The sequence below is a fragment of the Agrilus planipennis genome, unplaced genomic scaffold (assembly GCF_000699045.2).
Source record: "Agrilus planipennis isolate EAB-ADULT unplaced genomic scaffold, Apla_2.0 scaffold5, whole genome shotgun sequence".
In the NCBI taxonomy this organism is placed as follows: Eukaryota; Metazoa; Arthropoda; class Insecta; order Coleoptera; family Buprestidae; genus Agrilus; species Agrilus planipennis.
The window spans coordinates 2409387-2423168 of record NW_020442468.1 but is presented as its reverse complement, the minus strand read 5'-3'; the positions used below and the strand labels follow the sequence as shown (position 1 = coordinate 2423168).

At 32.2% G+C, this 13782-nt stretch overlaps 3 protein-coding genes across 8 annotated transcripts in view; 2 read left to right on the top strand and 1 right to left on the bottom strand.

Moving 5' to 3' along the window:
- Positions 1 to 6985, top strand: part of LOC108735631 (diphthine methyltransferase) — an 11989-nt gene extending 5004 nt beyond the window's left edge. Inside the window, exons 2-5 of one of the 2 annotated variants that reach the window (XM_025981250.1) lie at positions 5299 to 5425; positions 5479 to 5928; positions 5983 to 6118; positions 6445 to 6985. In XM_025981250.1, coding sequence (XP_025837035.1) covers positions 5299 to 5425; positions 5479 to 5928; positions 5983 to 6118; positions 6445 to 6826 — 1095 coding nt within the window. In that variant the 3' untranslated portion in view covers positions 6827 to 6985. Of the gene's footprint in view, positions 1 to 5078; positions 5426 to 5478; positions 5929 to 5982; positions 6119 to 6444 lie in introns of those variants that run through there. The other variant, XM_018467672.2, reaches the window with a different exon arrangement.
- LOC108735603 (thioredoxin domain-containing protein 11) lies at positions 6168 to 10937 on the bottom strand. 3 transcript variants are annotated; one of them, XM_018467643.2, is made up of 12 exons: positions 10479 to 10937; positions 9944 to 10385; positions 9694 to 9888; positions 9437 to 9634; positions 9294 to 9378; positions 8944 to 9237; positions 8401 to 8684; positions 8113 to 8343; positions 7802 to 7995; positions 7606 to 7738; positions 7273 to 7543; positions 6168 to 6344 (listed from the first exon to the last, which is right to left on the bottom strand). In XM_018467643.2, the coding sequence occupies exons 1-12, from the start codon at positions 10769 to 10771 to the stop codon at positions 6337 to 6339; spliced, it is 2628 nt and encodes an 875-aa protein (XP_018323145.1). In that variant the 5' UTR covers positions 10772 to 10937; the 3' UTR covers positions 6168 to 6336. The 3 variants fall into 3 exon arrangements, with proteins under 3 accessions (XP_018323145.1, XP_018323152.1, XP_018323134.1); XM_018467650.2 differs by lacking the exon at positions 6168 to 6344 and having other exon boundaries at positions 7117 to 7543; positions 10479 to 10674; positions 10742 to 10937; XM_018467632.2 differs by lacking the exon at positions 6168 to 6344 and having other exon boundaries at positions 7117 to 7543.
- A 1372-nt stretch (positions 10938 to 12309) lies between these two features.
- Positions 12310 to 13782, top strand: part of LOC108735588 — a 74577-nt gene continuing 73104 nt past the window's right edge. The window contains exon 1 of one of the 3 annotated variants that reach the window (XM_018467605.2): positions 12310 to 12500. In XM_018467605.2, coding sequence (XP_018323107.1) covers positions 12481 to 12500 — 20 coding nt within the window. In that variant the 5' untranslated portion in view covers positions 12310 to 12480. The remainder of the gene's footprint in view (positions 12501 to 13782) is intronic. The other 2 variants (XM_018467619.2, XM_018467600.2) reach the window with 2 other exon arrangements.

The window sequence follows — 13782 nt, the reverse complement described above, 5'->3', positions numbered from 1 at the left end:
GCAACTAAAATAAAGTTAATTTTTTGTAACAATCTTTTTAGAATGAAAATTTAATTATTTACCAAATTGTAGAAGTCATTTGATTGCTTCATTGGATTTCTCGGAGTAAACAAAAAAAGAGATGGACTATTCTCGAGAGTGAATGACAAAGTGTTGGTTTTAATCTTTGGTGGCACCAACCACATAGTATTTACTTGGAAAGTGTCTGTTATCCAGTTGAGAATGCTGTCAGGAGTCCAAGGACTTTCGTCAGGATATTTCTGAATAAAAAATTCCACTTTAAAAAGAGTTATTTTAGTTATGAAGCCAGTAAACTTACTAAAGTTTCGTTCCACATGTATAAAAATATGCTTGGCTTGTAGGGATTCCCATTTTGGTCTTTTGCAGGAATGGTTAGAACGGCAAAGGCCATATTTTGTGTTACGTCTTGTGAAGCATATCTGAGGATAGTACTATATAAAACAGCAAAATCCCGACTTCCTGGCAGAGCATTGACTGATCCCAAAACAAGAGCCTAAAATAGTCGTTTTAATTTAATTTGTTTTACAACTCTACTGACATCATCATACATCATGTGTAGCCATTAACTGCACAATTTCTTCAGTTGTAGTTACCCTTACAAAAGGCTGCATGAGTTGCATTAAAAATCTCATCATGTAAGGTGCTGCTTTTGGACCTTTATATTGAATACCTTTTCCCACCGTTGGATAAGCAATGAGAACTGGCCAGTTATAAACCTTACTATACTGTCTTCTACATTCACTGCCTGGTTGCCAGCAGTTGACTGCAGACATTTCTACATGTTTATGAAAATGTTTGGCCACAATTTCAAACTCATCTCGTGTTTTTCTGCATTCGGCACTCCATGGAGCGTAGAACATTACAAATGAAAAGTCAGCATTGTGTGCCCTCTCATTTGCAGAGACAAGTTCTCCTTTGTAGTAGTCAATCACAAGAGAATCTTTAGGAAAGAAAGGAAATGCAGACGGACTCTTTGAAATCTTTGGTGAACTAAGAAAAGCAACGAGGAGTGTTCATAAAAAATTAAACCTCTTTGTTATGAAATTAAAACTGAATAATTGTTGAATTAAAAGCAGTACTTACTTGTTGGTAAGAGCAGCATATGTTACAACTGCTAGAAGCATTATAGCCAGTTCTTTGATAATGTGTAGCATCTTGAAGGCCCACTTGTGTAACGTTGTTTGTTTATCTTTCTTTTGGAGGTTCCTTTCCAAACTGATAGATTGTTCGAAATCGGTATCAGCTCCTTTGCCTTCTGCAGCATCGTTATCGCTGTGGACTTTTAAATACTTTAACTCTTGATTTGACTCTAGACATGAATCTGACATGCCAACTTGGCCACATACCACGTACTTTAATAAACACAAAATGCCCATAAAATTCACTCACAAACGTTATTTCATTGCGCACTGCTTCTTTGTAATTTAATTAAACGATTAAGTTAAATGCAATTAAGGCAGACAAATCCTAAAAACAAAAATATCGTTTCAATTTTGATTTTGACAACACTTCTATGATTTTAATGCATAAAGGTTACATGTCAGACTATCATTGGCTGATGGAAATTGGGTTGCCTTCAAAGGGTTTTATCTTGCTCCATTTCTTTTTTGAAATCGATTTGAAATTTTTTCATGTTTAGAAAGGCTGTAAATCAATTTGCAAGTATTTTCTTATTCCTTACATTTTCGTTTTTTGAAGATAATATAAACGTTTTATGGTTGTTTTACTTTATTTTTTGCTTGCACCCTATGCTTATATAGTATATGCTACATACCGATATAGTTGGTTGCCTAGATTAGGGGAAAAATATACCATGGATTCACCAAAAATAGGTACAATTTGTACTATTTAATCATAATATGCATTTCAAACATAATTTTGAAAATAAAACAAGCAAATACATAGCATTATTCACTATTATTTTTAATAAATATATTACTTTTATGAAATTTGCCACACAATACAATAAGTAACGACTACTTTCTGAATATAACTTAACATAATTTATTTTTGCAGTTTTAGTAAAGAATATCTACATTTTTTATTGCTACATATTTGTTCATTTATTCTACTAATAGTTCATTGCATCAGAAATAAATTATAAGCTAAAAAATTTCTCATAAAGAACATTTAAATTGTATGTCGTCCAAATGGTACCAAAATAGGGCACATCTGTACCTTTAACTTTTATCCTTTCCACTTTATTTATTTAGACAATATCCACTTTTGTGTGGACTTTCGTTAGTAATATTTCAAAAAGTAAACAATTATTTGCCTATCATAACTAACCCTTCTAAACTCTTACTCAGGCAAATGATAACGAATATTCAGTCATCAATGGCAAGTTTCTTCTACATAAAAGCTGTAATGAATGACTTTTAAAACTGTTTAATATATGTGACGGTTTGTATTTCCATTATATGCCTACTTATGAGTGGGTTTGTGCATAATTTGACGGTCTGATCTTCTGTAGATCGTAGAAATTAAACTATAAACATTTATTAGAAAAGAAGAGTAAAATTTGCATAGAAATGAGAGTGAAAACATTTATTTTCTATTGTTTTCACTGCTCTCTTACCACTTTTCAAGGGGTTTTTAATTCCCCAAAACAATCTATAATGGTTGTTGCAAAGTATTTTTTATGTCTATTTTAAAGAGGACGGTGAAAGGTGGCATAGGGTAATAAACAGATTAATTTCCCGAAAAAAGAAATAACGAACAGTGTAGGGCCATTGCTCTTCCATTTTACCGTCCATTTTGCGATAAATATCTACAGAATGGTTGCTAGCCAGCAACAGCGTTTTATGATGATGATACGGTCAATTATTTTTGTGTAAGCATAAACTAATGTCGCACAAAAAGGAAGTGTGGGTCGTTTTTTGGCACGTTGCCTTAACGAAAACCGAGACAATGTGTGTTCGATGTTAAGAAGGCAAAACGACGCCAGTTTAGCACGCGTAGCGCGTCGGGAGCGTCGCTCGCGAAGCTGTAACACCTTTAACGACGCCACACGAAACGACGTTTAGTTAAGTTTTAGTTTTTAAGCACAGCTTTTCGTTTTGGAAAAAAACCAGAAGAGAACAACATGGCGGAAGCACCTTGGAGGTAAGATGGCAGACGACTCTCAAGCCTTTGTTTGTTAATTTGATTGGGAACATTTGTTTAATTATTTGCGTTGTCAGAAACTAAGCATAACGAAAAGGGGCATATGATGCTATCACACCATTAATTTGAATTGTCTTTCCTTCTACTAATACAAAATGTTTGAAAAACGTCTGGTACTTTTTTACATAATTATTTCTTATTACACCATTTAAACAAGATTTCTTCCAAAAATAATATGACTCATTACAGTAAACAATATTGCGTCTATCTAATGTTCAGTTTCATGGATTGCTGTCAAAAAATAATTTCAGTCTACCTAGTACCAAATGATGGTACTTTTATAAGTATATTTTCGGTTTTTGAACATTTTATTCACGATATTTTAGAGATAAATTGAATTTCAACTGTTGATATCGGTGCCAAATCTGCTGGGCTAAACTTAGACGTGATATGTTGGCCTCACAGTTAGAAAATAGTTTTGTATTCATGGAAATTTTAAAAGCGCGAACTCCGTAGTATTTTTCTGTATATTAAATGTTTTAAAACGCACCCATTGGCTACATAATTTGTTAACAACAATATTGTTTACAAGCAAACCGTTTGTATTTTCATTTGTCAAACATTAAACACGAATATCTTGCGTTTGGAGTTAAAATCCAAAAAAGTGCCTTTTTCTTAATAAGTTACAGTTACGGATACTAAGCTGTTGCTATCAAAATTTGGCAAAAAACGTCTTTTTTGTTTATGTCACATGTGATTCAGTAACAAATGTAATAAGTGGACATTTTTCAACGATTTTACGATGTATTTTATATTTAAATTCGGTGGGACGTTAGACATCGTCCACACTTTTATTTTACGTAATCCATGTAGATATCTTTATAAAAGATTTTCATGGGATTAAAAATGACCATCGATACGATACAGAAATAGATCCGTTTAGGCTTTAAAAACGAATATGGATAAACATAAACGTATAATGTATTACAAAAGGAATTTCTAGTCTGTAAACAATAGTATAAATTTTGGATATCAGCCACAATAATTTTTCACTTATTATAACATTATTAGATTATATACAAGCAAGTAGGTAGCTTTAGAGTAATGTTTTATGGTCTAAAAATATCAGCCAGAGCTAATAAAATAAAACTTAGCTTCGATTTTATTTGTGTGCTATAAAAATTGAAAATGGCTAAAAATAGGTACTGTTTTATATGAATACGTGTCTAGTAAAAAAAGAAAATTATTTTGGTATAAAAGACGAACTTAGAACTAATATTTTAAGCCACTTAAATTTGGATATTAGGCTTTAGTAACATATCAAGCATTTTCTGATGATTTGTTACCATTTTTTGAGACTTTGGTTATCTTTAAAATAGATAATATGAAGTGCAGAGGGATTGAAATATGGACGGGGATAGAGGCTAAGGAAAAGAAAAAGTTAGAAGCGTTTGAAATGTGTTTCATAATGTACTAGACAAAGTGAGAGAACAGAGGGTACTTTCCTTAGAATGAATGACTAGTTAGAGACACATTGGAAGTAGTAACAGGAATTAAAAGGGGTAGAAGTAGACCTAGACTAGATTATCATTCGTAAAGATTGGCTCAAGATAGGAAGAAGTGGATTTAGGTGTTCAATCAGTCTTGTTGATGATTGAAGTACATATTTCTATGAGATAGAAAAACTGGTACAGACACGTTATTACGTGTATGGTATCCATGGTAGAATGCAGGGTGTTCACCATGACAGCCCCGGAATTGTTTTTTCACGTATTTGTTAGAAGCGTTCGAAATATGGTGTTATAGGCGGGTGATGAGAATATCGTGGGTAGAAAATGTTAGAAATGAAGAGGTATTGGAAAGAATAGGAGAACAGAGGACTCTATGGAAGTCAATAAAAAATAGGCGAGATAGGTTNTTTTGAGTACTAACCTAAAGTTTTAGTAAAATGTAAAACTAAATTATTAAAAACTTTTATAAAGTATCATAAAAATGTGTAAACGTTTGCAAAGTGAAGAAATAGAAGAAGTAGTTTCAATAGTTTCCAGACCGTCTGACGAAGAAATTGCTTTACCATGTCCAGTAAACTATGAAGATAAAATAAACATAAAACTTACCCCTTTCAGCAAAAAGGAGTCAAATTTAATTACAACACTCCCTCCTGCAACCAAGATTTACACCCTGTTTACCGAAGATACGACTTACAATGCAGATTCAGTTGAATGGTGTCCCCATGCACCCTACCAGCATTTATTTGTCTGTGCTAATTATTATTTATACAAAGGCGAAAATAGTAAAGGTAAGGATAAATAAATATGCTAAATTACTTAGCATTAATCAGAAAAATTTCAGAATCACATGAAAGACTTGGAAGGATAATCTTATACTCTATGAGCCCTGAGAAAGGGTTGAGCATTCTACAAAAAATTGATACAGCTGGTATTCTTGATCAAAAGTGGTGTCACATAAAGATTAGAGATACTATACTACTTGGGGTTACCACTGCTGGTGGAGCTTTAAATATTTATAGGCTACAAGAAGAAGACTTACAGTTAGAATTAGTCTTTTCTCATGAAATTTCTCCTGAGAAGGGGCAAGATTGTCTGCTTTTGTCATTAGACTGGTCAACTGGGAAAATAAACTCAAATGAACCTTATATTATTTGTAGTGATTCATTAGGACAAGTACACAGGTTCAAATTACTTAAAAACCAACTGACATTAGCAAGAACTTGGAAAGCACATGAGTTTGAAGCATGGATAGCTGCATTTTATTACTGGGAATGTAATGTGTTTTTCACAGGTATTTATGGACAATTGCCAGGCAAATGTGTATTCTATTTAATGTTTATTTAAGGCGGAGATGATTCTGTGCTGCTTATGTTTGATGAACGAATGGGGATGACGCCAGTGGCGAAAAATAAGCGACATGGGGCAGGTGTGACTTGTATCCATTCTAATTCAGAAAAAGAATATACAATTGCAACAGGAAGGTATCAATATTAATTATTTATACAACAATTAGAATAAAACACTTAGCAATATTCTTAATATACTCTTTTATAACATGTATAGTGACAAAAAATATACACAGAGTGTTTCATATTTATGGGAACAGCAAAATGTATGAGTATTAACCACTCAAGACGAAGATTATTATCAAAGACACCATGTAGATTTGTAGACTGACTTTTGTGCTTTCAGTCCGTTATCAGTAATCTAAAAAGAAATTTAAAAAAGTATTTCCACGGAAGGAAAGCCAAAACTAACACACAAAAAAAGCAGCCGTTTACTTCTAAAACTTTCATTAAATTTGCAGTTACGATTCCTATCTGCGATTATGGGACATTCGAAATATGAAATGCCCCAAAGGGGAGGTAGAGATGCCGGGGACCCTATGGCGTGTGAAATGGGACCCTTTTACGAAAGACCTGTTGCTCGTAGCCTGTATGGTGGGGGGCGTACACGTAGTTAACACGATAGACGACGATTTTAAAATAGTCGAAAGCTATTATGAACATAAAAGTATTGCTTATGGAGCTGACTGGTGTTATTTACCAGAAGAAGAGGTCAAGCAATATCCATATGCAGGGAACAGAATTATTGCCTCCTGCTCATTCTACGACAATTTGCTGTGTGTGTCGAGAGCTTGTTTGTGTCCATATTGTTTCTGTTACGCGAATTGTATGCATGCAAAATAATATGTAACACATACATACTAAACAACAAAAGGGAACATTTCAACATAATAAAATTAAACTATCAACGTGCTGTGATGCTGTAACTAGATAATAAAATAAATATTGCAAAGACCATAGGACGTTTATATAAAAACTATAAAATTTTCTACTTTTGTTTGTTATCACTGTTTTGTTATAATATGAAAATAACTTAAATAAAGTCCATTAAAAAATAAGATATTTTAGTTTTTCTTGTTATGCATCATTAAAAATGTCATTTATAATTATAAAAATATTTTATTTTTTCTCAGTCATATAACTGTTTATAAATCAACCAACAAAAAAAAAGAAGAAAAAAATATAAATACACATAAATTAATCAACAAGGGAATAGATAGACAGGAAGAAAACACAGAGCAATCACAAAAAAAAAGATTATTCTATGTTACAGACATTATTAGCGTTACCTTTTGTTATCTTTTCCTTTTGGTCGAAAAGTGAATTGTATTTAGAATTGAATGCTTGAGAATTGAGACGTTTCAAATAGACTTTGATATCTTCTGTTCTTTGAGGGGAATGGGCCAATAGTAAGTGGAGATTTCGCATTTGTTGTAGCCTGTACATTAGCTCTGCTCTTTGTCTAGCATCTGCCTTTCTCCACTCTTTTAATGTGTGATTTATTAAAGATAAATTTTCTGATCTAACAGACGATATGCACGAATTTCTTTCATCTTCAAACTGAAAATTTAAGGTTTGAATTTAAAAATAAATTATAACGAATATAATAAAGGAAGAAGTACCCGAGTTTGATTGCAAAGTATCCACATGGTGTGAAGCTTTAATCGAGGGTTGAAATTGCTCAAGAGAAATGCCAACAAGTTTGGAACAGTTACAGGGAGGACGTTGCAAGGAAACGTCCTGCTTTCAGATTTCCTAAAATAATTAAATACATAATTATTCATTAGACATTAATAAAACACTTCAAATTGACGTTACATTTTGTCAGGAAAATAAATTATGGTAGGAAATGAATTCATGGTATACTCCCATGGTAGAATGTTAATGTCGCCATCGATTCTAGCAAACTCGACGATTTCAAGGGGGGCAAGAATTTTTGCCACAATAAGAAAAATATATGAAATTCCATTACAAAAAGAACACTGCTTGGAATGGTACATTACTACTACAGCCTAAAGAAAAGTAAAAAGAAGTATAAATAAGTTAAATCATTAAAATACAATAAGTAAATTATTTAAATTTGTGGGGTTTCAATAAAAATAAATAATTAATTAAAAAGGAAATGTTACCTTATCTCGTTGGGCAATTGTAGGTAAAAACGAGTCACTATCTAATTCTTTAACACAGACCTCTTTCTGCTTATCACAAAAAGTTTTTATTTGATAAGAGTGTGTGTTGTTAGATTTAATAGAAGTAATAGACTTCCTTGAGCGAGGTAAAGTATTATCAGCATAACTTACAATAAAATCTCTTAATGTCACATCATTGACTGGTTCATTAAGTACATAATGTGTTTCAGACTATAAAAAAAAAAAGATTTTACTTTTAGAAATATAACTACCTATTAATATACATACGTTATCGTCTATAATCACAGCGGCAGTCTTGTCTTTTCTATCAAATACATTAACGCCTAATCGTTCAGCAAAATAGTACGTTTCCAAACTGTCTAAAGCGTAAAAGGTTAAAGTTCTGTTAGTTTTACACAATAATCCATCTATTTTATTGTTTACTGTTAAATTATTCTTAACATAATCGGTGTAGATGCTTGGAATAAGTTTTTCTGTTATTCGAAGTAATCTACACATTTCCCTGTTCCAAAACTTTCGCAGATTTCGAGGAGCCAGCGGGTCATTTTCATCTACACAATAAGCGAAATATAAATACCTTAGAGGGAAATTTTCAAAAACTTGTGAAATTATTATATTTAAGGCAAAGATATTATTATAATTTTACTATAGCAAGATTATAGATATAATTAAGTTAACAGCATAAAAAAAAACAATTTTTACCTACACAGACTTTTATACCTTTTTGCTAGAGAATCTTAAATAGTTAATTAAGAATTTACATATTGAAAAGCTTAAAAGTTTATTAAACAACAGAAAATGTTTTTTTACCTTTCAACATAGAAGTCTCATATTTTTTTACAAATTCTTCTCCCAAATTTCCTTGTTCTATACATTCGTTGGTTTTTCTGGAGCAAGAATTTTCATTAATTATCTGGCAGAGTAGAGATAAATCGCTTTTTATATTGTCACATTTAGAGCATGATTCTTCAGCTCTCATGTAGACTTTCATACCGGTGCTGTTTAACCATTTGGGTTGCTGTAAAAATGTGATTGCAGAAGTTATTTGGGCCTCCTTTTTAATTGCACATTTCTGTAGAAGAAGTTTATGTGAAAAGTAGTCTTCTGCAAGGAATGAAAAAAGAAAATTTCTTGTCAAAATTAAATGTAAAAAAAATCACCTAATCGTCCAATGGCAACATTTTCTTTTAACATTTCCATTCGAGGACTCTTACAGTTGTTGTACTCAAGAGCCACTTCATGCAACTAAAATAAAGTTAATTTTTTGTAACAATCTTTTTAGAATGAAAATTTAATTATTTACCAAATTGTAGAAGTCATTTGATTGCTTCATTGGATTTCTCGGAGTAAACAAAAAAAGAGATGGACTATTCTCGAGAGTGAATGACAAAGTGTTGGTTTTAATCTTTGGTGGCACCAACCACATAGTATTTACTTGGAAAGTGTCTGTTATCCAGTTGAGAATGCTGTCAGGAGTCCAAGGACTTTCGTCAGGATATTTCTGAATAAAAAATTCCACTTTAAAAAGAGTTATTTTAGTTATGAAGCCAGTAAACTTACTAAAGTTTCGTTCCACATGTATAAAAATATGCTTGGCTTGTAGGGATTCCCATTTTGGTCTTTTGCAGGAATGGTTAGAACGGCAAAGGCCATATTTTGTGTTACGTCTTGTGAAGCATATCTGAGGATAGTACTATATAAAACAGCAAAATCCCGACTTCCTGGCAGAGCATTGACTGATCCCAAAACAAGAGCCTAAAATAGTCGTTTTAATTTAATTTGTTTTACAACTCTACTGACATCATCATACATCATGTGTAGCCATTAACTGCACAATTTCTTCAGTTGTAGTTACCCTTACAAAAGGCTGCATGAGTTGCATTAAAAATCTCATCATGTAAGGTGCTGCTTTTGGACCTTTATATTGAATACCTTTTCCCACCGTTGGATAAGCAATGAGAACTGGCCAGTTATAAACCTTACTATACTGTCTTCTACATTCACTGCCTGGTTGCCAGCAGTTGACTGCAGACATTTCTACATGTTTATGAAAATGTTTGGCCACAATTTCAAACTCATCTCGTGTTTTTCTGCATTCGGCACTCCATGGAGCGTAGAACATTACAAATGAAAAGTCAGCATTGTGTGCCCTCTCATTTGCAGAGACAAGTTCTCCTTTGTAGTAGTCAATCACAAGAGAATCTTTAGGAAAGAAAGGAAATGCAGACGGACTCTTTGAAATCTTTGGTGAACTAAGAAAAGCAACGAGGAGTGTTCATAAAAAATTAAACCTCTTTGTTATGAAATTAAAACTGAATAATTGTTGAATTAAAAGCAGTACTTACTTGTTGGTAAGAGCAGCATATGTTACAACTGCTAGAAGCATTATAGCCAGTTCTTTGATAATGTGTAGCATCTTGAAGGCCCACTTGTGTAACGTTGTTTGTTTATCTTTCTTTTGGAGGTTCCTTTCCAAACTGATAGATTGTTCGAAATCGGTATCAGCTCCTTTGCCTTCTGCAGCATCGTTATCGCTGTGGACTTTTAAATACTTTAACTCTTGATTTGACTCTAGACATGAATCTGACATGCCAACTTGGCCACATACCACGTACTTTAATAAACACAAAATGCCCATAAAATTCACTCACAAACGTTATTTCATTGCGCACTGCTTCTTTGTAATTTAATTAAACGATTAAGTTAAATGCAATTAAGGCAGACAAATCCTAAAAACAAAAATATCGTTTCAATTTTGATTTTGACAACACTTCTATGATTTTAATGCATAAAGGTTACATGTCAGACTATCATTGGCTGATGGAAATTGGGTTGCCTTCAAAGGGTTTTATCTTGCTCCATTTCTTTTTTGAAATCGATTTGAAATTTTTTCATGTTTAGAAAGGCTGTAAATCAATTTGCAAGTATTTTCTTATTCCTTACATTTTCGTTTTTTGAAGATAATATAAACGTTTTATGGTTGTTTTACTTTATTTTTTGCTTGCACCCTATGCTTATATAGTATATGCTACATACCGATATAGTTGGTTGCCTAGATTAGGGGAAAAATATACCATGGATTCACCAAAAATAGGTACAATTTGTACTATTTAATCATAATATGCATTTCAAACATAATTTTGAAAATAAAACAAGCAAATACATAGCATTATTCACTATTATTTTTAATAAATATATTACTTTTATGAAATTTGCCACACAATACAATAAGTAACGACTACTTTCTGAATATAACTTAACATAATTTATTTTTGCAGTTTTAGTAAAGAATATCTACATTTTTTATTGCTACATATTTGTTCATTTATTCTACTAATAGTTCATTGCATCAGAAATAAATTATAAGCTAAAAAATTTCTCATAAAGAACATTTAAATTGTATGTCGTCCAAATGGTACCAAAATAGGGCACATCTGTACCTTTAACTTTTATCCTTTCCACTTTATTTATTTAGACAATATCCACTTTTGTGTGGACTTTCGTTAGTAATATTTCAAAAAGTAAACAATTATTTGCCTATCATAACTAACCCTTCTAAACTCTTACTCAGGCAAATGATAACGAATATTCAGTCATCAATGGCAAGTTTCTTCTACATAAAAGCTGTAATGAATGACTTTTAAAACTGTTTAATATATGTGACGGTTTGTATTTCCATTATATGCCTACTTATGAGTGGGTTTGTGCATAATTTGACGGTCTGATCTTCTGTAGATCGTAGAAATTAAACTATAAACATTTATTAGAAAAGAAGAGTAAAATTTGCATAGAAATGAGAGTGAAAACATTTATTTTCTATTGTTTTCACTGCTCTCTTACCACTTTTCAAGGGGTTTTTAATTCCCCAAAACAATCTATAATGGTTGTTGCAAAGTATTTTTTATGTCTATTTTAAAGAGGACGGTGAAAGGTGGCATAGGGTAATAAACAGATTAATTTCCCGAAAAAAGAAATAACGAACAGTGTAGGGCCATTGCTCTTCCATTTTACCGTCCATTTTGCGATAAATATCTACAGAATGGTTGCTAGCCAGCAACAGCGTTTTATGATGATGATACGGTCAATTATTTTTGTGTAAGCATAAACTAATGTCGCACAAAAAGGAAGTGTGGGTCGTTTTTTGGCACGTTGCCTTAACGAAAACCGAGACAATGTGTGTTCGATGTTAAGAAGGCAAAACGACGCCAGTTTAGCACGCGTAGCGCGTCGGGAGCGTCGCTCGCGAAGCTGTAACACCTTTAACGACGCCACACGAAACGACGTTTAGTTAAGTTTTAGTTTTTAAGCACAGCTTTTCGTTTTGGAAAAAAACCAGAAGAGAACAACATGGCGGAAGCACCTTGGAGGTAAGATGGCAGACGACTCTCAAGCCTTTGTTTGTTAATTTGATTGGGAACATTTGTTTAATTATTTGCGTTGTCAGAAACTAAGCATAACGAAAAGGGGCATATGATGCTATCACACCATTAATTTGAATTGTCTTTCCTTCTACTAATACAAAATGTTTGAAAAACGTCTGGTACTTTTTTACATAATTATTTCTTATTACACCATTTAAACAAGATTTCTTCCAAAAATAATATGACTCATTACAGTAAACAATATTGCGTCTATCTAATGTTCAGTTTCATGGATTGCTGTCAAAAAATAATTTCAGTCTACCTAGTACCAAATGATGGTACTTTTATAAGTATATTTTCGGTTTTTGAACATTTTATTCACGATATTTTAGAGATAAATTGAATTTCAACTGTTGATATCGGTGCCAAATCTGCTGGGCTAAACTTAGACGTGATATGTTGGCCTCACAGTTAGAAAATAGTTTTGTATTCATGGAAATTTTAAAAGCGCGAACTCCGTAGTATTTTTCTGTATATTAAATGTTTTAAAACGCACCCATTGGCTACATAATTTGTTAACAACAATATTGTTTACAAGCAAACCGTTTGTATTTTCATTTGTCAAACATTAAACACGAATATCTTGCGTTTGGAGTTAAAATCCAAAAAAGTGCCTTTTTCTTAATAAGTTACAGTTACGGATACTAAGCTGTTGCTATCAAAATTTGGCAAAAAACGTCTTTTTTGTTTATGTCACATGTGATTCAGTAACAAATGTAATAAGTGGACATTTTTCAACGATTTTACGATGTATTTTATATTTAAATTCGGTGGGACGTTAGACATCGTCCACACTTTTATTTTACGTAATCCATGTAGATATCTTTATAAAAGATTTTCATGGGATTAAAAATGACCATCGATACGATACAGAAATAGATCCGTTTAGGCTTTAAAAACGAATATGGATAAACATAAACGTATAATGTATTACAAAAGGAATTTCTAGTCTGTAAACAATAGTATAAATTTTGGATATCAGCCACAATAATTTTTCACTTATTATAACATTATTAGATTATATACAAGCAAGTAGGTAGCTTTAGAGTCATGTTTTATGGTCTAAAAATATCAGCCAGAGCTAATAAAATAAAACTTAGCTTCGATTTTATTTGTGTGCTATAAAAATTGAAAATGGCTAAAAATAGGTACTGTTTTATATGAATACGTGTCTAGTAAAAAAAGAAAATTATTTTGGTATAAAAGACGAACTTAGAACTAATATTTT

Coding starts and splice junctions, on each gene's coding strand:
- LOC108735603 (XM_018467632.2), bottom strand. CDS start 10,771: ATGGGCATTTTGTGTTTATTAAAGTACGTGGTATGTGGCCAAGTTGGC. Junction 9,238..9,293: donor TGTTGCCATTGGACGATTAG/GTGATTTTTTTT, acceptor CATTCCTTGCAG/AAGACTACTTTTCACATAAA. Junction 8,344..8,400: donor CTGTGATTATAGACGATAAC/GTATGTATATTA, acceptor TTTTTTTTATAG/TCTGAAACACATTATGTACT.